The sequence below is a fragment of the Grammomys surdaster genome, unplaced genomic scaffold, assembly GCF_004785775.1.
Source record: "Grammomys surdaster isolate TR1022 unplaced genomic scaffold, NIH_TR_1.0 142, whole genome shotgun sequence".
Taxonomy (NCBI): domain Eukaryota; kingdom Metazoa; phylum Chordata; class Mammalia; order Rodentia; family Muridae; genus Grammomys; species Grammomys surdaster.
Genome location: NW_021604600.1, coordinates 694,494 through 719,566, shown reverse-complemented (window position 1 = coordinate 719,566; position 25,073 = coordinate 694,494). Strand labels below are relative to the sequence as shown.

Sequence of the window (25,073 nt, the reverse complement as noted above, 5' to 3'; positions counted from 1 at the left end):
AGAGAGAGAGAGAGAGAGAGAGAGAGAGAGAGAGAGAGAGAGAGAGAGAGAAGAGTTAGGAATTGTTATAAAGGTAAGGTAAAAATGTTAGTTGGCTAGTGAGTTCCATTTCTGTCCCATTTCTGTCCTTATCAAATGATATTTTCAATCAGATAATAATGAATCATATATTATTTAAGGGATCAGAAAGATATCCAGTGATTAAGGATACTTGCTGTTCTTGGGGAGGACCTGGGTTTGGTGCTCAGTACTCACATGGCAGCTGTAACTCCAGTTCCCAGGGACTTGACACCTTCTTCTGGCCTTTGTGGGCAACAGACATTCACACAGTGCATATACATGAATGCAAGCAAAAAATCATCAACATTAGAAATAAATAAATACACAAATAAGTAAATAAAACATATATTTGTATTGATTACATTTGTTTGGCTATAAGTTATATAAACCCAGTCTATACTATGGCTTAGAAGAAAGAAGAGACTTTTTTTACTGGCTTGTGAGCTGAAGAATGTATTGGTTAGCTACATCATAGGATGATCAGGACACAGGAGGATCTTAGGATGTACAGAGCTCAGCTGTCATCAGGAGGTCTTTTGGGCCTCTTTTTTTTTCTCATATAGTTTGACTAAATTGACTTTCCCTGAGAGTTGGTTTTCCTTACATAGCAAAAACCACACACTCTGTGGGTATATGTGTATGTGTGTGTGTGTGTGTGTGTGTGTGTTTTATTTAAGTTCCCCTACTCCTATTCTGTCTGTAATTTGGAAACATCTGGAGAAGACTTGTGAATGAGGTTAAGTGCCACTCACAAGACCAGTCAAGAAAATGAGGGATCAGGAAGAGGCGAGCAGGAGATAAGGATGGGATTAAGACAGAGTGCAGATGCTATGGTAGAGATTATATAGTTGATAGCACACTATTTCAAGACTTTGGTTATTGCACAGTCCTATGGTTCAGTCAGTAAATGACAGATGCATGCCACACTCACGTCAAAGAGATGAGGATAGGAGATAGGGCCCCATTTTCTCTCTCAAGGTGATCCTGAAAATATTCCTAATGTTTGAATGACTTGCTCCTAAATATTCAAATCCTTGTGTATTTTCTCACTTTCATACAGCCCTGGGGCTTAGGCAGCTTGGCATCTTCTAGACTCTTTGTGAGTCTTATTTTTGGATGACTCCTCTGGATTAAAGACTTGATTCTCCCTCCTTACAAAGGACAGGTTGGGTTCTGTTTTCTTGGCTGCATGGTTGTTGGGCAGGGACTTCATACTTAAAGTAAGAAGGTAAGATAATAAGTCACAGTTGGTTAGAGGCAAGCCCTCAAGGTAGCATCTGAAAGAGCTGAGATTTCTTCCAGTGATGGTGAGCCACAGGGACCTCATTATGCAGCAAAGCCTAGGGAGCTGACAGGACAGAGCTTCGATCATTCTCTGGGCTCTAGGGAGTATCCTCCATTTCTGGCAAGGGTGAATCTCCAGTATTCATAAGCCGGCTTAGCTTGCAAGGGGAAGATGACATGTTATGTCAGTTAGAAAATCTACATTCAGTTAGAGAATCTACATTTAACCCTGTAGGTGAGTCATCTCCTTGATAAAGACTGCAGGCCTATGTCACTCCCAGTTCTGCAGCATTAACCAGTCCTTAAATACCCATCTCACTTAGGAAGTATCTATATAGAAATAGCAGCTCTCCTTTACACGGATATACTATTTTTCAGTTATCTGGGGTCTCATATCACTTCTTTGTAATGCTCACAAATCTTGAGGAGCTGGCACAGGCAGTGCTACTATTTATATAAAGCAGTACGTTCTAAGAGGCTCATATGCTGTCTGGAGACATGTCTTATCTTAACCCTTGATTCTTTCTCTTTGTTATCTTCATCTGTCTTCAGCTTGGCTGGTGCTCCTGTAGCTTGTATAATAGCATGTGTTTGGGGCAGGGGATTAATTTATTTCACACAGATGAGTGTTTTGCCTGTATGTTTGTATGTGCACCATGTATGTGTCTGGTGTTTGGAAGTCAGAAGAAGATATTGAATTCTCCAAGACTGGAGTTACAGATGATTATGGTTAGCCACCATATGGGTTCTGGAAACTAAACCTAGATCCTCTGAAAGAGTAAGAAATGCTTTTAACCATTGAACAATCTTTCCAGTCCTAATTAGTGAATTTTTAAATTATGATTCTGAGCTCATAAATATGATTATTATGTATATATGTATATACATATGTAATACTCAGTATTTTAATCCAGTGTGTTTTTTAAATGCACAAATTGTTCAGAAGTCTTCCTAGTGTGGCATTATGACCTTTTCACACAGTCTTATGGGCTTTGGAAAATGTATTTTCTCTCCTGAAAAGATATCCCAGATTCATCTTGTACATTTTCCACCGCAGCACTAAAATAAGCCCCCTTTTCAAGGAATGCCTTTTTGAAGTGGTAGTCAGAATTGAGGCAAGTCACTCTGTAGCCTAGGCTGTCTGGAGCATAAAAATCATGGGTCCTTGAACTGAGAAATGATATTTTGGCAATGAGTTAATCAACTATCATTTGTTGTAGTGTTTCTCTATATATGAATGATTAACTTGGCACAGTGGCTCTCGTCATATAATCCTAGCATTTGGGAGACAGAGGCAGAATTGTGAATTCAAGTCCTGTTACATGATAGATCCGGACTACATAATGACACCTAGTCTGTATAATGAGACCTGGTCTCAAAATTCAAAAGGAAAGAAAGAAAGAAACAAACAGAAAAAAAAAGAATGACTAATCAGGTCTGGTCTTGTAGTGTTAGAAACACGACTTTTTTTTCCTTTTCCTTTTCCTTTTCCTTTCCCTTTCCCTTTCCCTTTCCCTTTCCCTTTCCCTTTCCCTTTCCCTTTCCCTTTCTCTTTTTCTTTTTCTTTCTCTTTTTCTTTTTGAGACAGTCTATCTGTATAGCCCTCTCTGGCCTGGAACTCACTATGTAGACCAGGCTTGCTTCAAACTCACAGAGACACACCTGCCTTTGCCTCTTGAATGCTGGGATTAAAAGCATGCAGCTCCATATCCAGCTAGGCAAGTGACGTTTTAGCCCACAGTGTAGAAATGATTCACAGTACAGTGAATCAGGTGGTCTCCTTGTGGGTAGTTATCTGTGCTCCATATCTGTATCTGTCTACCTAGCCAGATTTATCTTATTTAGGATTCACTGTGCCTCCAATATTTACAAGTTATATCTTTGAGCCAGACTGTATGTAGAGCTCCAGAGATACACAGAGACAGACATAACAGCTCATGATGACTGGAATAATGGGAGAGATCTGTGAAGTCCCATATTTGTCCCTCTGGGACTAAGTGACACAGACTAGTCAAGTATATGAGTTGCATGTTTTATTCAGATAGATCAGTTTGAGTCGGGGTCTGTGGTAGCACAGACTTCCAGCTGTCTGGTGAGCCTTCTTGGCATTAGTGATAGGTTGCCCAGGACAGTATACTCCTAACCACTATTATGTCCTCAGAGACATTCAAGGGAGGAGAGGACTCTGAGATGCTACATTAATTCATCAAAACACCACGTCCACTTCTTCCACTTCTTTTCCAGGCCTGTGGGCAGGATTCCAGGTGCAACCAGAAGAAAGAGCTCTTGTTTCCCATGAATGAAAATTAAAAAACCGGTATTTAAGTATTTAAGGAAATTAAAAGCTCTTCATTCCATGGCACCAGGTGCTGTAGGTTGGATTACCACATTTACTGCTTTAGGTATTACCCTAAATATTGTTGAGAGGGTGGCTGTTGGCTTGGCACATTTCATGTTGATTCAGCTGGATGCTCAGCTCATGAGAAGTAGGTGGAGCCTCTCCAGGCACCATAATCACACTCAGAGCTGTGTTACCATGTTTCCTCTCTCCCTGGAACACAAAGTAGAAAGGAGGGGCTTTTTTCTGTTCTGTTTATTATTCTAGCTTTAACATATTGGAAAATGCACAAAACAGAGTCCTCAAGTAATATTCATTAATTGAAGAGCATATTTCTCCTACATCAATGTTGATCTGTATAGGTTCTTGAGGGACCTTTCTTTTTCTGTCACCTGAGTCACATATAGGAAGTGTCTAGAGACATAGTGTATCAGTCAGAATAAATCATGCCATGGCGCAAAAATAGAGAAGTCCCTGATGCTTGTGATCTATAAAACAAAACTTCCTGCTCTCACTGCTATATAGCCCAGGTCTGTCTGGACCTTCAGCTAAGAAGAATTCCAGCACCATTAACAGCATTACAGATGCAGAAATGGTGTTCTGCTCATATGTAGATATTTTGTGTTAAAATAGCAGTGAGCCAGGTTTAAGGCCAGAATATACATGGTTGAGTAAGACTGCATGTTTCTCTTAGACCTTGGGAATCTCAAACAAGGTTTCACTGTGCTGATGCCCTGCCTTCCTGGATCCCTTGTGTCTAGACTTTTACCTTGTTAATTGCAATCCTACTAAGTGTTTCCCAAGAACCACCCTGTGATTTCAATGATCTCATGCAGGTTCCCTGGCAACTGTTTAAAGGTAATTGCTTCAGGGCCTAGCAGGATGGCTATCTGAGTAGAGGCATTTTGCCACCAAGTCTGACAACTTGAGTTTGATCCCTGACACCATGATAGAAGAAGAGACCAGGCTCACTCAGGTGGTCCTCTGACCTCCAGGCTGGTTCCCTAGCAACATGCCCTCCACAAACAAACAAGTGAGTAAGTAAGCAAATAATAAATAAATAAATAAATGAATAAATAAAGGTTTCAGGCTCACCTGAACAGTGTATGCACCTTTTGTATGATGAAGTGCTACTCTCTCTTGGAGAAACCCACATTCTCAGAAGTGTCTTACTTTCTTCCCAGGTACCTTTTCCCCCTCAACTTTCATGATTAAAACGCATATTTAAAATGTCATTTAGGACCTGGTGAGATACCTCAGTCAGTGAAGTCAGAGCAGTCAGGTGACCTGAATGAGTAAATAAGCTGCATATGGTGGCGTATGCTTAGTCCCAGCACTGGGAAGGCATAGACGGGAACTCTGTCAGCTGGGCTAGCCTACTTGGTGAGCTTTAGGAAAGTAGATATCTTGCCTCCAAACAAAACACTCCCCCCCCACCAGTCCATCTCCCACTACCAAGAAAAAATCGAGGTGGACAGCACCTGAGAAATGGCACTGGAAGTTGTCTTCTGACTGTCAAAGCACACACACACACACACACACACACACACACACACACACACACACTCACACTGTCTTTTCATACCCCCCAACTCTGCCTCATGCTGGTTCCACAGGAAATTCTTATCTGTACAGCGTCCCAAGGATACTGCTTAATGCCTAATGGCTGCTGGGAGTGACAGCTTGGAACTCTGTCTCTAGCCCTGTTGTGTGCATCACAGCTCCAGGTAACGACAGCTCATTAGTTAAAGCTTTCTGTATAGCCTGGGAGTGAATCCCACCACTTGGTGTGGAGTAGAGACAGGTGATAACTATGAAAGGGATCGTTACCAAATGTTCTAGATCCATTCAGTTTTTAGAAGTTTTTCACAGTAGGATCTAAGAGTACCTTCTTATAGAGGCAATATTTATAAACAAACCAACCACTATATGGTGGTGCCCAGGGTGTAGGTCAGTGGTAGAGCATAGTGTTAAGTCTTTTTGGATCCCAATCCAAAAGGAAAAAACCAAAATGAAACAAAACCTAACACCTCAAAGTGGTCTTTGTAACCTCAGGAACCTTGGTCCTACATACAGTTCAGCAGCTGTGATTGTAGACCTTTTGGAGTCAGGAAACCTGTTTCAAATTCCAGCTGTGCAATATAGACTGTGCGAGAGATTGGAGCTGCAGTTTAGGGGTTGAGTGCTTGCCTAGGCTCAGAGTTGCATCCCTAATACTTCAGAGGAACAGAGCCACGAGGCCTAAGTAAAGATGTGCATGTCTCTAGGTATAGCAGTACCTCTAAGCTGGGCCCACAGCACCATAAGGATGAGTTGGAGGAAAGAGAAGATGAGTACAGCACACATGGCCAGGTACATCCATCGGCTCCAGTATGTTTGCTAGCATGGAAGATGGAAAGACTGATATTTTATTAGTCGGAGTCTCTTGGGCCAAGTTTTCTTGGCAAGCAAAGCCTTTGTGTTCTCAGGAGGTCTGGCAATTAAGGTTGCTCAAATTTCTCTGCTGGGGAACGTTCTCTGAAATGATTTCACTCTCAGGGATCCTGAGTCCACACACGGTTGTTCTCCTATGCCTTTACCAGAGACTCTCTGCAACTCTCATACCAGGAGAGTATCAACCTTGGGTAGCTGAATAACCCCCCAGGGAGAGTTCAATTACACTTGAGCTGAGTCTCACTTTAAGGCTCAGTTACCATGTCTAGGCTGGGGTGGTGAGTGGGGGGTGATGGAGTTCAGGCACCAAGACTCTGCTGGACCCCAGAAGCTTGTTCTCACTCTCACCTGCAGCTTCATTGGGGCCACCCGTCTCCTCAGCGTTAACTCTGCCAGATAGCGAGCTGGCAGCTGGTGTCTCCCTGTCTCTGTTGTCTCTTTCCTCATCTGAGCTTTTTTTTAAATTTTTTATTTTGCTGTCAAGAGTTCCTTAGTTACACAGAAGCTCATTTTTCAAGTTTTAGGTTTCCCTTGTCTCCTGTGATTTAAGGAAGGATGGTCCAAACCAGAATATCATTGTCTGTGACACTATCTTAAAGTGGTTTCTCTATGTTTTTTTCCTCTAGTAGTTTAAGATCCTACATCTAGGTGTTTTGAGCTGAAAAAATTTTAAATTATTTTTTCTAGTTTTTGATATTGCAATATAATTACATCACTTCACTTCCATCTCTCCAAACTCTCTTATATAACTGCTCTCCTTTAAATTTGTGGCCTCTCTTTTCATTAATATATATATATATATATATTACACACACACACAGAGACACACCCCTAAATACATAAATACAACCTTCTCAGTCTGTGTAATGTTACTTGTAGGTATGTTTTTAGAGTCGACCATTTGGTAGAGGAAAACTAATTGGTGTATCTTTCTTGGGGAAGACTAGGTCTCCTACTCATTACTCCTTAGTCATCTGTAGTTCTTTGTGTAGGGTTAAGGCCTTGTGGGCTTTACCTTGTCCATGTTAGCATATTTACTGTTATCCTTGCTCAGTTCATGATTAGGCAGGCGTAGTGGTTAGACTTCTGACATTACCGGCAGACACAGTTTCGCAACCAGTGTTGTGGGGCACCCGACAGAAAAGAATTATTCGAACAAGGGGTTAAGCCAACAGAAAAATTTTAATAGCAATATAGTATACTTGGTATTAGGGTCCTTGTGTAGTTCTGAGCTTTTCTCAGGGTGAGATTTTAAACACAAAAATCGTTATCTTGGGTTGACACACTTTAGTTAACAAAAACAGTGAACCAAAAATGAAACTACAGAAGCCAAAAGGCAAGGTTATTGCATTTAGAGACATTCCCAGAAGTATAGGTGTTGATGGAGTAGGTTTTCATTTCATTTTGCCAGGTGATGCTGCATATGTGCTGAATTTTACGGCCTGAGTGATATTACCATCATGGATTCAGCTGTGCTAAGAGGTCTGGGGGCCTGTTATACAAAGTTCCTGATCCTCTGGCTCTAACAATTTTTCTGTGTCCTCTTCCACAATGACCCTTTAGCCTCAGGTGGAGGAGGTGTATTGTAGATCTGTCCTTGAGTTGATTTTTTTTCTAAAATCTGTTTTTTTGTCCTAGAGTCAGGAGAAGAGGCAAGACGATGGTGCCCTGGCTTCTGTTTCTTTGTCTCCACAGATGACTCTTGCATTTAAAAATCTCTTTTATTCCGCACTCCTCCCTCATGACTCCTTCCCATGAATACACAAACACTTTGAGTTGTTCCTGATTTTCAAAGCTGACTTAGCACTGAGCTGGGTCTCTTCTTGCTTATATTTCTTTGCATTGAGTTTGAAACTTGAAAGTTGAATGGAGCCTCTTCTAGTCACGCCGTGATCCTCCTCTCCACTATTGACCTTCTGGCCTCAGAACTCTCTTTTGGCCGTAACCACTGAGACTGTCCTTTGTGCCAAACTCGATACTTTCCCATCCATCTTCACATCAGCAAAGTTGGATGTTCTTGCAACTCTCCTCTTTCTCATCAGCTTTCTCATGTCAGAATGAGTGACAGAGATAATTTATGGAAGAAATCGTTTAACTTATGCTTTCACAGGGGTTTGGTCTCATAGTGGCAGGTGTGTGGTAGAGAAGGCTCTCCATCTCATAACAGATAGAAAACAAAGAAAGAGGAAGGGAGTGGGGTCACTATAACCCCAGTCGCATGGTCTTCGTGATCTATTTCCTTCAGTGGGGCACAAGTTACTAAAAGCCTTCCCACATACTACCATTGTCTCTATGTAGACACAAGTGCCTGGTCATGGGCCCATGGGGACATTTCACATTCAAACTGAGAGCGTCCATCCTTTCTGTGCAGGTTTTCTCTTACTCGACTGCCTTTTCCAACTTCTCTTAAATGTTGCTGTTTTCTGGAGCTTCATCTTCAACCTGTTTTTTGGGCTGACGCCATGTTCAGCAATCTAGTTACTATTTATATACAGAAGGGTACCAAAGTCTATCTCTAACTTCCATATTACGTCAGTGGTTTAAATTCATGTTTCTACTTGTTTCCTGGTTATCTTCATCCAGACAGCCAATGAGCATGTTGAAAACTCATCTGAATGATTCTTGGATTTCTTTTTTTTTTTTTTACTTTTAATAATAATGTTTTTTTTTTTTTTTCAGGACGAAGTAACAGTTTAAATAATTACCAGAATTATGTATAAATGAACCTTTATTCAGACAAAACATCACTGTTCACAAGTAGTTAAGAAATATTTTGCAATTTATATAATAAATATATCTTGCTTATGTTAACAGACACCATCTTGATAACAGAAAAGTTTTATTTTTAAACCAATAAATAAATATTCAAGAAAACAAGGTGTTTATATCTGAAATATAATATAGCCTTAAATGTTTTTCTTCAGATAGCACCCACATTTCCAAACTGTCTAGAAAGTTTCTGAAAATATAACTCCTACCTTAAATCATTAAAATAGCACCCAAGAGAAAGGTCAATTGAAGACAGAATTTATAATCTATATTTGTAATTCTCCATTCAATAAAATATCAATTACCAATTTATTAAAAAAATCAATGGATTGTATACATTCAATCTGTTAATGGTGAAAGCCTGAAGTACATACATTTAAAAGTCACTCTCCTGACAGGACTGAAGACACTGCATCTCTGGTATGAGCCTGAAAACTACAAGCGTGTCAGCTGCTCCAGGTTGTGTGTTTCCATCGACAATCCCATCCCTTCCATCTGTGAACATCATCCAGTTTCTAGGGCTTTTTTGGTAGTTTTGTTTGTTTGTGTTTGTTTTGTAAATACATTTAGTAATATCCTAGCACAAAACACTGATAATAATCCTTGGTAAACAAGGAAATCCCAGCAAAGTCTAAACCCACAGCTTTGCTCTCAAAGTGTGGCAACAGACTAGAAAACAGAAAAGCAACCAATGGCCCTCATTCGTACAGTCTGAGCGCTCCTGAGAGCCCATGACCGGCTGAGAGTTTGCTGATGTAATCCTGAAAAAAGTGACAACAGATTCTGAAGACAAAGTGCATTTAGTAGTTTTCTGCTAATAAATACGTAACCACAGGGACATGATTTACATGCAACAGGAATCTGTTGGTCGCACTAACACTCAGGGCAGGATTTGGTGACCATCTTCACTTTCTTGTGAGTTGCAGACACGCTCCCCACCTGAGCAGCTGTGGAACCAGGGTGGTAGCTTTGCCACTCGCACAGGGAGTCCTCACTTCAGCCGTGACCCAGCAGTGGAGCGGTTCTTGGATTTCTTTAGTCTCCAGTTCTAAGAATGATCACTCAAGAAAAAGGTTTTTAAATTAATGTTTTATTTTTATATTATAACTTAACTACAACATTTTCTCTTTCCCTTTCCTCCCTCCAAACCCTACCATATACCTGTCTCCACAAGAGAAGGATTTTAGCTGCTATTGTTTATTACCGTGTCTCAAAAGTCTACAGCATTTTCCAGCTCATGTGTGATTAGTAACGTTAGTTAAATGAATGAATACACTCTGATTCCTTCACCATTTTTTTTTTTTTTGTGATTGGATGTTCTCATTCCTGGCAACCATGGGTTCCTGTCACCTCTCTTTTCTTTAATATGTATATCTGTTAGTGTCCCATGTTGTCTGTATTCACCTGTCTTTACAGTAAATTCCATCTTCTACATTCTCACTGACATTTTCAAGCCTTTTTGATTTCCCTCATTTCTAGCCTCCTTCCCTTCTTTTGTGTGTACTCAGAATGCTGCTGTAAGGTGCAGAGAGATTATCCAGCCAACTAATGTTACAATTTCTTACTTGGTGACAATGATTTCAGACACATTTTTTGGTTATAATTTTTGTAGGAGTTGCAGCAGTTTCTTGTGTAGGTCTCCTCTGAAGCAATGCATTCCACCCTCGTGAGGTCTCAGGAGGCCACCAAAAGTTCCCAGATAGACAAGGTCCCTTAGGGACCACTGAGGGAGAGACTCTGTGACCTGTGGTGCTGCCTGCAAGTGATGCAGAGTGCTCCAGGGCTCCTGCTTCCATAAGTGTCACCCATCCTGGGTGGGCTTTGAGTCATGCAGCTGTCTATGCACCAGAAAGAACCTCGCAAACACATTGTTTACCACACTGACTTTTGCTGCCATTTTTGTCTGACAACAGTTCTCTGTCTGGGGTGAGTAGGTGTTTGTTCATGTCTCTTCAGGAAATGTCACCTCATAATGTCAATTTCCACACTGGCCATTTCCCTACCACTCTTTGGCCTTTCCTCAGTTTGACACAAGAGACTTAGGCTCCACTATGTTCATAGTAGCCATATTATAATAGCCAGAAGCTGGAAACAACCCAGATGTCCCTCAACAGAGGAACGGATACAGAAAATGTGGTACATTTACACAATGGAATACTACTCAGCTATTAAAAACAATGAATTCATGAAATTCGTAGGCAAATGGATGGAACTTGAAAATATCATCCCAAATGAGGTAACCCAGTCACAAAAGAACACACATGGTATGCACTCACTGATAAGTGGATATTGGCCAAAAGTTTGGAATACCCAAAATACAATTCACAGACCACATGAAGCCCAAGAAGAAGGAAGACCAAAGTGTGAATGCTTCAGTGCTTCTTAGAAGGGGGGAACAAAATACTCACAGGAGGAAATACGGAGACAAAGTGTGCAGCAGAGACTGAAGGAAAGGCCATCCAGAGACTGCTCCACCTGGGGATCCATCCCATATATAGTCACCAAACCCAGATGTGATTGCAGATGCCGGGAAGTGCTTGCTGATAGGAGTATGATATGGCTGTCTCCTGAGAGGCTCTACTAGAAGCTGACAAATACAGAGGTAGATGCTCACAGCCAACCATTGAACTGAGTGCTGGGTCCCAGATGGAGGAGTTGGAGAAGAGACTTAAGGAGCTAAGGGGGTTTGCAGCCCCATGAGGGGAGCAACAGTGTCAACAGGCCAGATCCCCGGAGCTCCTAGAAGCAGGGGGAAGGGGGTGGGATAGGGGCTTTCTGGAGGGGAGACCTGGAGAGGGGATAACATTTGAAATGTAAATAAAGAATATATCCAATAAAAGAAAAAAATTAAAGCAGTAAAGAAAAAAAAAAAAGAAACTTAGACTCACCTGGCATTTTCTGTGAGCCATAATTTGAACACGTTGGTCAGAGTTCCTTACATGGAGAATAATACTTGAAAGGAACTATGACCTGGATAGACTCACTACCACTAGAAGCCACAGCTGTTAGCTCCTTTAAATCCAGAACACAGAACTAGGAAATACATCTGTTTTCAAAAACTTTGAATTCATGCATATACTTTCTAATCAACATTTTTTTTTTTTTATTTTTCATGCTTGGTGTATTTCTTTAGCATTCTTTGTGACCCACCCAGCCATCCATTTTGCCCCTTCCCCCGACCCCCTCGTTTAGCCTTTTCCTCCTTTAGGGACTTATATAACTGGGCTATTGGCTTTCCGTTTGTTGTGCAAGTCGCTCACACTAGCCAGTCTTTCATTCACAGTGTCTGGTGTCAGCTCACAGGCCTGAGGATTTTTGATAAGTTCTCCTTGTTCACCTAGATGAAAACATATCCCCTGCTTTCAGGGAGCTGTAAAGGTTCTGTGTGGGCATCTAAAATCTATATGACTAAAGTAATTCAGAGCTCAGAGTCACATAGCATACAAAACCAAGTTACTCTAGCAAGGAACCACACTAAAATCATAACACATAAAAAGGTTTTGTAATGAGATACATGAATGTCCTCACGAACAGGGTTACATAAAGGCTATAGTTTCTTATCCTATAGCATCAGGATTTCTGTCAGATGAAATGTGAAAAACAATTGGGGTTGAGATTTTTTGAAACCATGGATAAGAGATGGTGGGCTTCCATCATCTTTATACGACAGAGAAAGGAAATAAAGTAAGGATATGTATCCGACTTTCATCCTTCCTTTTCTTTTCTTTTTAGGAAAGGGAGGAGGGAGTGAGAGAGAGGATGGTGATGAATCCATGGACACTGCCCCTGCCTCTCACTTCTCTGCCCCGCCTCACTGCAGCTCTCCCCCATTCACCCTTCAACCAATATTTGTTTTATGCTTGTTCAGAACTCATTTGGGGTTAGCATTGCCCACTGTCTCTGAGAAAGATGGAGGGAGACCACAGGTCATACTAGCCTCTCCTCCACCACTTGAAGCAATTTTGGTAGATAAGGACACGGTGTGTACAGAAATGTCTATTTCTTCATATTTTTTTTCCAAATTTACACATACATTTTCTTATATGCAAGTAACACTTTCCTTATTTCTTTTGGTTAACGTGGCTGTTTGTGAATTTTTTTCTTTTCTTTTAATTTAAAAAGAACTACTTGCATTTTAAAATTTAGTGTGTGTCTACACACATGGACCACTGTGTAAATGTGGAGGTGAGAACAACTTGTGGGGGTTGGATTTCTCTATCCATCATTTGGGTTCTGGGGATCGAACTCAGGTTTCAGGCTTGGCCAGACCTATGGTCTTTAGCGGTGGTGAATTTTCAAAGGTAAAGGCAAATTTTCATTTTTATAATTTTGATAAGAAATCCAACAAGAAGTACCAAATCTAATACACTGAGTAAGTTGTCTGGAGTAGGCATTTTAATGATATTTTAAAAATTAGTTCTATTATGGTAGAAGTTTTAAAACGTCAGTTTGTTGATTCTTCATTCATGATATGCAGAAACAGAATTAATATTAATACATTTCGTTATTGTTATAACTTTGGTGAACTTCTTTATTAGGTCTAACACTGTGTACGTTTTCTAGAATGTACATGATTATGTCTGGGACTAGAGAGTGTTTGACCTCCCATGTGGGACCACAATGGCCCAGGACTGTGGAGGAAGGGTCGAGGAGAGTTTCAACCCTGTCAGCTGCCAACCTGGTGCCATAAAGTAGGCTGCCCCACCATCAACCCTAGTACGAATTTATTACCCTGGTGGTTACCATGCTTCACTCCTTGTTTGACCTTATAAAGTTCTCCTGTTCCCCAGACCCTACAGTCCCTGAGTATGTAGATGAAGCATCTTCCAACACCCCTGACCTGGTCAAAGGTGTACAACCACATTAACCTTGCCACAGAGACCCTGGCCACCTCCTGGACACCATTAAACTTTCCCTGCCCCGCCATTATACTGAGTTAAGTTCTCTAAAGCTGCTCCCTTGTGTGTGTTCTTTCCCCTCCCACACACCATCACGACATCAACCAAGAGGCCCCCCCAACACCTAGCTAAGCTTCCCACCCTCCAGTCCAGTCGTGCTGGCCTGCACTCCCTTTCCAACTAAGATACGGTTTTCTTTTCTTGATGAATTACTTGTCAGTTTTCATCTCAGGAAGAACACTTTCTATCCTCTGTGAAGCTCGGTGGTCAGCGTGACAGTTGGACTAGAAACCAAGGAAAGGAGTTAAAAACAGAATTTTCCGAAGTTTGGAAACGACGTGGTGCCCTTTTAAATGAAAAGCTAATTCAGTGCACCTCCTCTGGCTTGGGGATTCCACTTTGGGTTGAAAAGTTGCAGTTTTCGGTGACCATCGTTAACACCTTAAATAGCTGTAGAGAGCCCCCTCAGTGAGTCACTGCTATCATTAAGCACTAAGGCACAGGAGCTTGTACCGGGTTCCTGCTCCTAAAGCTCCTTCCTGCCCCCTTGTGACTAACCTGGGGAACTGCAGCCCTGACTGCATCATGCTGCCTACCCTGAGAATCACCAAGGAATATGCCGTGAGCATGGGCCTATCCTGTGAGCATGTGTTAAGTGTCCTTTACTGTGATGTCAAGATATAAATGAAATCAAAAGAATTGGTTCACTTTGAAGATCTTGATCTCTCCCTGGCATTCCAGTTCTCTTTTTAGTGAGCCTGGCCCCCATTGCCTTGCCCACACTGAATCAATTGGATTTACAAAAGCAATAGTTGCATGAGGGAAAAGAAATGGCCCATGGCCCACAGCACCATTAGCAAGCAGACCCAGCTGATCTCCAACCTCAAGGAGGGATTCTGTTACAAACCATGGCAGCATCTTTGTGGCAAGGACACCTTTGGTAAAGTACGTCACCCTACTCAAGCCATTCTCCAGGTCATCAAGCAAAGTTAGGAGGAGGGCAGAGACAATCTTCCCTTCAGCCTGTGCTGTTGTAAGATACACGAGGGGACTGAGGGAGGATGGTAGAGGGGAGGGAAAGGGAGAAGGGAGAGATGAGAAGGGTTGAAATGAGTCTTTCTTCCAATCACATGGTATGGCATTGGTCATTCAAAGTTGTCCTGGGGGCTGGGGAGATGGCTTAGTGAGTAACAGCGACGGCAATGCTCTGAAAGTATGTGTACCTGTGATCTGATCCACAACATCTTCAGCATGTCTGTAATCCCAGTCCCAGGATGGGGATAGGTAGGTCCTGGGGCTCACTGGTCAGCAAATCTATTCAAAACAATGAACCTCAGGTTCAGTGAAGAGACTGTCTTCTATAAAATGAGGTGGAGAGTAATTGAGAAAGGAAGACGGCATTGACCTCTGCTCTCCACATGTGTTCCTGAGCACACGCTTGTGCACACACACACACACACACTTGCACACATACACGCACATACTCTGTTCCATAGAAAAGGACATGAAGTGAAGCAGGTGAGAGAGAGCAGAGAGTAGAGGGGCCAGGTCACACAGTCCTTTTGAGGTCTGAGCACTCCAAGGATCCCCTAGAAGGACCCACCATTCAAAGGTTCACAGTACCTCTCAATGGTGCCATACAGGGGACCAGTCTTTAACATATGGACTTTAGAGTCAGTACCTGTATTTGAACCATAGTAACCTTCAATGTCATGAATTATTCTTGGCACATAGCATTTCTTGAACAAGTAATAATGGATTTGCTGAAGGGATATTGGTATTTTTAATATGACATTGTTTCATGGCACCATGTTTTCCTATTTTACTAGGAAATTGTTTTGCCTTTTCTGGTCCCATGAAGGCTGGATGCTGTGTGTGTGGTAATTCTAGGGTGAGGAGGTAGGAGTGGGGCGGGTAGGTAGGGGCACATTTGCAGAGAAGCAGGGGGAGGGGCGATGGGATAGGGGGTTCCTGGGCAGGAGGTGGGGAATGGGGTAAGGGGATAACATCTGAAATGTAAATGAAATATCTAATAATATATATATATATATATATGTATATATATATAAATAATTTATATATATAAATTTAAATATATATATAATGTGTGGATAAACTAGGGAATAGAATGCAGAGTGTGCATGGATGATTATGACTAAGTTGGGAGCTTCAAAGACCTTGATTATTGAGGAAAACTACCTGGGCCATCCACCCAGGGTTCCTGGAGGCCACAGCATCCCCCTCTTCGGTCCAGAACACCTAAGTCCTGTAGTGTTAGAGGAGAGGGATGTGGCATTTCATGATTCATGTTATTTACTCAAAATGTGGTCTCCCTCTGTGTTTCTCCTCACCTTCCTGTTTAACACATAAGGATTCTTTCTGAGTCCCTAACTATGATAATCTCTACTTAGTTATCATTAACACCAGCACAATTGCTTTCTTACAAACATGCTTTGTAACCTCATTCCTCTGAAGCATGCTGACATTTGCTTGATGCTCAAAGTAAATGGGATTCATTTTTTTATTTTAAGCATTTTACAAAATCGCAAGGAAGCTTTACTCAAAAGTGATAGTACAGATGGTAAGTACGCCATGGAGGGTGACCATGGGCCACATGAGTGAGTACTCACTGTGTATGCTTGAGATTTTGGTGTCCCCTACAGTTGTTATACAGATAGAAACATAATAGGTGGACATTACACAGTTTGCCACAATCTACACTTCACCCATGTTTTATCTGCATTGAGCATCCATCGCTGGGATCCTTGTGAATCCACATATTTGTATACTGGATTCTTCCAGCAGTTCAGCCATCATTTGCTTTGTTTCCTTCACAGTAAGACAGACTCACTCCTGTGGTGCCTGAGTACCCAATGTTACACACCATTGGCGAGGACCAGGAACCAGTGAAGACATAACACAAAGCATCCCAGTTGCTAAGGCAACACAAGGAGGCAGAAATAGCAGGAGGAAAAGAGAGCGCTTATTTTCTGCCAGGTTTCTTTGACTTGATGCTTGCACCTGCTGGGTCACTGACCATCTCACAGTTTACTGTGTTATTCCTGTCGGTGAAAGGTTGGTGGCCCTGGAATCCATAAATGATCCTTGATATAAACTGTGGTCTGTTGAATATGTCATTCCATTCTGTGCTTTCCAGTTTGTTGACTTAGGCTGTTATAAATCATCCCTTCCACTGCTGTGAGTGCTGCCTCTAGGGACGCTTTGACAGGAACCCAGAGAAGCGCCTCAAGTAGAATGAGGTGGAAGTTTCTGTAGGGTCTGCATCAAGTGTGACCTGATCAGAAAGTCAGTTTTTGTCCTGTGTCTTGTGCAAAGTGGAAAAGGCCTTAGGGGTGTTGGCAATAAGCAAAGATCATTTCTTACTGTGACATTATTCACTTTACTACCAAAATGTCACACAAACCCTCTGTTATAGAGATACATAGGTGTGTGTGTGTGTGTGTGTGTGTGTATGTATGTATGCATGCATGTATTGTTTGTAGGGAAGACAGAGAGGAGAGAAGGAGGGAGCTAGAAGAGAGGGAAGAGAACATCCCATAGAAGTGCTCACATTTATTTTGACCTGCACTAGATTACTGGACAAGGGTTCCAGAAAGCTCCAGTGATCACAGACCCTTGCACAAAGCAGAATGGGCCCACGTACACAACTTCAGTTAAGTACCATCCATTCTGTTTATCCACACCCACAAGGGGGAAAGGCCATGGTGAGCCTTGTTGGAACATGCTTATTATTATACATTTTACTTTATTTTATTATTCACTTTGTCTGACTAAGTTTACACAAGTCAGTGAGACTTTGTCTCCCCTGAGCAGTTAAGTGCTAATTAACTGATTTTTCTAGCTCATCCACTCCTGAAGCTTGGTTTCCAGAGAGAGGTTCTGTTTGGTTTCATCCAGCTCTGATTACATAACCACTATCAATATCCTGCCAGGCATGAACTGGAACTGGACCGCTCGTGACTCAGGACTTTCGCCAGCTAGCAGTAGGACAGACTTTGTTCTTGTGCATATTTGATCTGTGTCTTTGACCCTTACAATCCAGGTTACTGCTCCCTGTCAGGGAATGGCCGCTTCCAAGGGGCACACTCTGTACTTTCCAAGGTTTGGAGGTCAAAGGGAAAATATCCAGAACTCAGAGTTTGTCCTTTGGAGAGGGTGTTTTGCTTTGTTTTGCACAAAACTAAGGCTAGGTGGAATTGTATTTTCACTCACGTCTTCTCGTAGTAGTCATAAATATCAATTTTGTAAAATAATGATTACAGTTGTCATGACCATGAATTTCCAAAATTTTCTGTTTATTTACATATTAACTTGGAATATTGTTATTGATTGGCTTAAAGGCCCTTTTATGAAATGTGAAAGTGAATTTTTATCACTAATTATTTGGATTAGTCCTTCAGAGATATGACCTTAAGTGTCTTTTTTAGAACTGACATGGAGGTTGAAAGAAAACTTTAATATGTTTAAAAATTTGCACTAAGCAAAATTTTGTGCATAATTATTATTGTATTAGTATCCTAGGTTTTATAAAGCTGGGGCCCATTTTTCTCAGTCATATTCATGTGCATAAGCATATTTCTGTATGCTACTTTCACATGTATGGTTCACATTTTATTATGTGTTTTCTCAATCTTTCATGTTGTGTGGGCAGACTTCTGGGTATATCCCAGAGGATTTAAGCAAATTATTCGTGGGGATTCAGCATAGGGCCTAGGTTTGCTATCCACTGTAAGTTTATATTTGCTTGTTTCTCAGTTTTAAAGTGATCTTTAAACTTTGGTGTTGGGAGCTGACTCCTAGCAGAAAGCGGCTATCATCTTTGCACCATCTTGAGCCATATACCCTGACAAGAGACTTGTTTTCTACAGCCTACAACAGCTGAGCACACTCTGATAAACATCTTGTTTTTCTCACATATCTTGTTTTGCTGTTTAGTGCCCCCAGCTGCAAGGCGCATGCGGTATCCATGCTGCAAGGCATGTGACATAGTGCCTTCAGCTGTGTTCCTCTGCTTGTCCATGAGGGCAAGGGACATGCAAAAGCATATAAATACCCAGGATTTCCTTTCAATAAAGAAGGAGACTTGATCAGACCCTCTGTCTTGTCTCCATTCTTCAAGTTTCTTGCCCCTCCATCCCCATTTTCTCTCTTGCTAGACCCTGACCTGCGGACCGGAGCAGCAGCTTGGGCCAGGGCAAAGTGACCCCGCAAACGTGGGGCAGAACGGACTGGGACACTTTGGAATAAAATTGTATTTAGAGTTTTAAAAATGCAGACCTGGGGATGCAGCTCAGTTGGATAGTGCTTACCCTGCATGCACAAGGTCCTGAGTTCAAACCTCAGCATCACAAAGGCCAAGAATGCACACCTGCAATTCTATATGTGGACATAGCGGCAGGAGGAACAGAAGTTAAAGGTCATCTTTAGTTATTTATGACCAGCCTGTGCTATGTGAGACCTTGAATGAACAAACAAATAAACAAATCGTTGGTATAAAACCCTAAACAATCTTTTTACTTATATTTTGCAGAAAAACCAAATGTTACACATATATGCCCAGTGATGAATCACCCCTTTTAGAAAGGGATCACATCTGTCAGTTAGAACAGTTTCCTGTCTGTTTATGTTTTCCCCATTGCCCGTTTCCAAAGCTGAGATATGTGTTCAAAGGAAACTCATTTCCCGAAGTTCCAAAAGGCAGAAGGAACAAATGGGTATTAGCATATCAAGGCACATGCTGGCCTCCAGGCTCCTTCAGTATCCTAAGAACCTGTTATACATTTCAAAGCCTATGCTAGTATCTGGACTCTTCTCACATCTTCCCCTTCCCTAAACTCCCCTAGCTCACAGACTTCCTTCCCCTGCATTCTCCTTATAGTCCTGCTATTTTTGGTATATCCCACTCTTCCTCCCTTCCCCCTCTTGCTCCTTCCTTCCTCCCTCTCTCTGTACCCCAAGAGTCAGTATTAAGAGTCAGTTTTGAGATTGATACACAATTGCTTGTGTATTGACAGTTGGATCCTTCTCAGAGACGGCAGATGTGGCCACCTGTTTGAATAGTAGACACTTCCTCTTCCATCTTACAAAGAGATGCGGGGCTATAGCTCCCTTCGCTTTTTACTTTCACTTCTCAAGCTGATGCACTGACACCCCTGCAAAATTTCCCTCAGTTCCCTATAATCTGAATTGACTTGGGAAAAAGAAACATCCAATTGAGATGCAACCACATTTACTCAAACTTTAGGAAATTAACAGCTATTTTTAGAATTCTTATTAAAGAGAATGGTGACTACATGAAGAATTATGGTTACTTTTCGTGATCATCTGTAGTTAGTATGAAAACTTTCAGACTTACATCATTGACTCATTCAGGCTTGATTCAATGATATTGTCCTACTTTCCCATTGCGGTGATAAAATAAATATCCCGATAAGTAACAACTTTGTTTTCCATTGTGGAAGGGAGACATAGCAAAAGGCAAGAAAGGCTTGGTGTCAGCACCACAAGGCCAGCTGGTCATAGAGCATCTACACTCAGGAGATAGGGAATGAACAGGAAGCAAGGCTGGGATATAAAGTCTCAAGACCCGATCCCAGTGACTCACTTCACCCAGCAAGGGTATACTTCCTAAAAGTTCCACAGCATCACCAGATGGAGACCAAGTACTCAAACAGGTGAACCTATAGGGGCCAGTTCACCTTCAAACCATAGCAGATGCTTTTAACACATGACTGGCCCTCCCTCTATCCTTCCCTCTTTCCCTCCCTTCCTCTTTTCTTCTCTATATTCATGCATTAAATGTCTTATTTTGGGTACATCTCAAATTAAATAGAAAATATATGTCTTCTTAAGACATATATTTTATCTATACTTCATTTTACAGGACTCCTTTTCTATATAAAAAACCACAGAACAAAATTTACAAACCTTTAATATATATTATATTTGAAAATTTCATTTTACCAGTGTAACTCAAGACCTTTCAGTATCTATCCTGTGTCAGTACTGCACAAAGTGAGCTCACCCTCTTCCTGGTCAATATGCTATCATCATGAGTTGATCTGACTATAGCCCATGCTGTGTGTGCTCTTCGTGTCTGCCTTATTCTGCTCTGCAGTGTGGTTATGCAGTCCCATTTCTAAGCAGGACAGTAGCCATTCATTTCCACTTGTGGCTCTAAGTCTTGCCCATTGAATGCTTATCTCTGTTGAGCTGCAACAGTCTTGAAGATTGTTTAGAATGAGTGTGCTGATTTGGGGAGTACATATGGACAAGTCAAGAGCAACCGTGAAGGGCATTATCAGTCACTGAAACTTACTCATGGGAACTGTCTTCATTCATCATTTCAGAGTATTAAAGCATTAGCATGAAACTGAGAAATGTCCCACACAATTCACATCTATTCATCTCTCTCTTGGCTTTCTTTTTTTTTATGGTGAAAAAAAAGTGTCTATTTAGAATGAGTCATCTGGACTCAGTTTAGATGATCCCCATCTTGTTGGCAACATCCAGAGCATCATCATCAGGAGCCAAGCGGACATATGCCTTCTTCTCTCTGTCAGGCCTTATGAAGGTATTGACTTTGGCCACATCAATGTCATAGAGTTTCTTCACGGCCTGTTTGATCTGGTGCTTGTTGGCCTTGACATCCACAATGAACACAAATGTGTTGTTGTCCTCTATTTTCTTCGTGGCTGACTCAGTGGTCAGTGGGAATTTGATGATAGCATAGTGGTCAAGCTTGTTTCTCCTTGGTGCACTTTTCCGAGGATATTTTGGCTGCCTCCGGAGCCGCAGTGTCTTGGGTCGCCGGAAGGTGGGTGACGTTCGGATCTTTTTCTTTTTGTGGCTGTGGACGCCTTTCAGCACTGCCTTCTTAGCTTTCAAGGCCTTCGCTTTGGCTTCGGCTTTGGGAAGGGCAGGAGCTTCCTTCTTCGCTTTCGGCGCCATCTTGGCGAAAAGCTCTCTTGGCTTTCTTTAAGGACTGAGATTCAAGGATGTGATTACTTTGGAACAAGGTCATCTCCCTGCATATATTTTGAATGTTTACCAATCTTTAAATGATAAGAATAACCTAGTCTAAGTGACTCAGAGTAGTTGTTATCCAGTGTTGGATCCAACAGCAGGTAGGACCATGATGTGCTAGAACTTGATTCAGTCAGGCATGAAGTGGAAATTTCTGGTTTCCTTGGAGATTCAGTTGTGTCATGTGGTATTTTTTCTGGAAACTGTTTTACAAGAGGATGTTTTTTGCTGACACAGACATGTGGGAGGATGTTTTGCTAAGAAGAGACACATGGTGTTTTTCTGGCGGCAACCTGGAAAAAGGGCATGTTTTGCTAGAGTGAATGTCTGTGAGAACACGTGATGTTTGGAAAGGATAGAAATATAGCCCAGTGGACAGTGGATGATGCTGGATGGTATTGATACACTTTGCCATTTTTTTTGCTGGTCGTTGTTGGGCTTTGTTGATGCTGATCTTCGCTGACTATGCCGGGTGGTATTGGCATGCCTTACCATTCTTCATTGGTCATCCTTTGTTATGACTTCATAGAGAGAAATGTACAACAACAACAAAAAAACTTCTGGTGATGTTTCAGCAGCTTCTTGCCACTTCTGAGGACTCAGGCTGCTAGGCAGAGCCTTGTGATTTCTTCTGGATTAGATGGACCTACTGTTGTGAATGGTGTTTGCAAGTGGATTGAGCTACCACTGCTGATTCATGTGAAACTTTGTTTATAGTCCAGATTCTATGGCTGGAGGGGAGGCAGAGCCAGTGTTCTTAATTGCAACCCAGCCCCTCTGTTTGTCACTTACACGGTTAGTCGTTACTATAATGATGACAATATCATCTGATACTTCTGATAGTATTATTGGGAATGGAGAGTGCCACTGTGCTCCTTTGTGCAGGGTCCTAGGACACACTTTTATCTTGACTTTTAAATCCCCCTAAAACAAAAGCCATATCTATTACTGTACTCTCAACCTGATCATGTGAACCTTTCCACAAGGACCATTCTAATTAGACACTCTCTGGCTTCTTGGGATCCAGCCATAGCCCTCCAGAATCCCCTGCAAAGTGATCAATGCCCAGCATTATATTTAGAATCCACAAAACACCACCTTCAGTAAGAGTTTAAAGGGGGCAGGTCATATGAGAGATCATGTCATATATGGGGCTATGAAGGTATTCCCAAGTAAAGCTGAGCCTAACATGTGTTCTGCTTGGCTCTGTGCTTGCTGAATTCATATATTCCATTGAGTATGTATCTATCCAAGAATCAGGTAGATGTTAAAGGGATTTCTCAATAATGACTTCCCTCCAAGGTAGGACAAAAGAGAGTATACTTTTTCCCACAACCTTACTGACCAAGAGCATTGCTGTTTCTGCTTTTTCTAGCCTAGAGTTATACCAGATGGTCCTACCTTAGACTTCAAAGACATGAGTGATAGAGAATTCACAGAACTCAAGACCAGTGTGCAAAAAGGTCTTTGGGTCCCTACAGGAGGTTATAGTGAGAAATGAAGGGCTATCTGTAGAGGAATCTTGGTTGAAGAGTTCTGGGCCTTGGCAGTGAGTGGAATCCTGGGGGATCGCGTTCTTGTCCTTGGGAAAGGAATACATATGGGTCCCCTGTGGAGGAAAGCCTCCATGGAATTAAGGCTCTGAGATTCCTGGGTAGGGATAGATGATACTTCCTGGGTTCCTGGAGGCTGGGTCTCTCATTCACTCATGGTAGATTTAAGTTAGGGCACAGCAGTAGCAGCAGCATTAGTGGAGGCAGGGCAGAAAAGACAGTGAACTCAGGCAAAGCAGGAAGGACAGGATGGTGTTGGGTTGCCACTAAGCCACAGCTGAGTTCAGTGGACTTGCTGTCTAGCCTAATCTCTTGAAGGATCTGGGCAGTCTCTTTTCTGCACCCCTGTCTCCTGGCTGTTGAATGCATGCTCAGGGCTTCTTCAGAAACTGCTGTCAAAATGGAGAGTCTGACCCTGGAGTATCTCAAATTGACAACTAGGGATGATTATGGAAGGCAGACATTCATCCACAGAATGACACAGGGTGCTTTTTCAAATCAGTGTTTTTATTGCCCACAAACAGCCTGGAAGTGCACTGTGGACTTCCAGGAAGGTTAGCAACTGAATTAAAAAAAAAAAAAAGCAAAAATGTTGAGGTCTTGGTTCTCTCTTCCACACTTACCCTTCCTGCATTCCATCCTCACCCCACCTCATCCCACCCCCAAAAGCCAAGGATTCAGGACACAGGATGCTCTGGGTTGATTGCCGTTCATTTCTGACCGAACTCCTTCTTTCGAAGATCCTTCCTTTTGACCTTGCCAGTGATGGTTTTGGGCAATTCTGAAACAAACTCCACCTAGTAGAGAAGTGATCCTGAGTTAGGCTTCCATGTTTTCCATCCAGTTCCCCACTCCCTGCATCACCCACTCAGGCTTCACTCACTTTCCTACACAGGCTGACACCCGTGGTGACCCCCATGGGCTCCACTGAGCTTTGCAGATCTCTCCTGACCCCTGGAGGAGGGTGTGGTCATGTATCTTACCTTGACCCTGGAAGCAAAATGTGTCCTCTTCACACAGAAGAGTTTGGAGCCACTAATACTGGCCACCACTATGTTCTCTATCTCTTACAGGGCAAGGGAGGTGCCTCTGTGGCATCCCCACTGCAGGATGAGGGATATGGGGCAGACGTAAAAGATCCAGATAGACATGTGAGAGACCTTCATGGTTATCAGCCTCCATTGTTTGGGGCATTGTACTACATAGTACATATGTATCTCTCTCTGATGGGAAGTAAGGTTTTCTGCTCCCTATAAGGGCAAGAGCCTTGACTAATACAAAAGGCTGATATGTTGTTGTCACACATCCTTTTGTGTTTCAACCCTCCTCTTTCTGAGTGAGACCTCAGGCAATTTGAGTCTCAGCTTCATCTCTATAAAACAGCCATATATGTTCTTAGACTGTGGGCAGGCTTAAATAACAGGACATAGGGCTAGAGCCTAGAACACACAGTAAGTATTCTAGTACACAATACATGTTAGCTCTGCAGCTTCCTAACATGTGTGCCTCGATGAACATGCAGGTGATATAAGAATGTGCTACAATAGAAGAAAATAAGGGCTTTCAGACATGAATGTCTGTGCTCTCTTATTTCAAACCAGCAGGGAAATGCCAGGCATATTCCTTCATAGCTTGCTTTCTCTCTTAATATACTGATAAGGGATTTTATGTCAAAAATAAAATAATCTGAAA

General features: G+C 42.0%; 1 protein-coding gene and 1 pseudogene across 1 annotated transcript in view; both read right to left on the bottom strand.

Annotated features, from left to right (window-relative positions):
* Positions 1–21,282: 21,282 nt before the first annotated feature.
* LOC114618430 lies at positions 21,283–21,753 on the bottom strand (annotated as a pseudogene).
* Positions 21,754–23,867: 2,114 nt separating this feature from the next.
* Acsm1 (acyl-CoA synthetase medium chain family member 1) overlaps positions 23,868–25,073 on the bottom strand; it is a 24,331-nt gene continuing 23,125 nt past the window's right edge. The window contains exon 9 of the mRNA XM_028764161.1: positions 23,868–24,178. Coding sequence (XP_028619994.1) covers positions 24,092–24,178 — 87 coding nt within the window. The 3' untranslated portion in view covers positions 23,868–24,091. The remainder of the gene's footprint in view (positions 24,179–25,073) is intronic.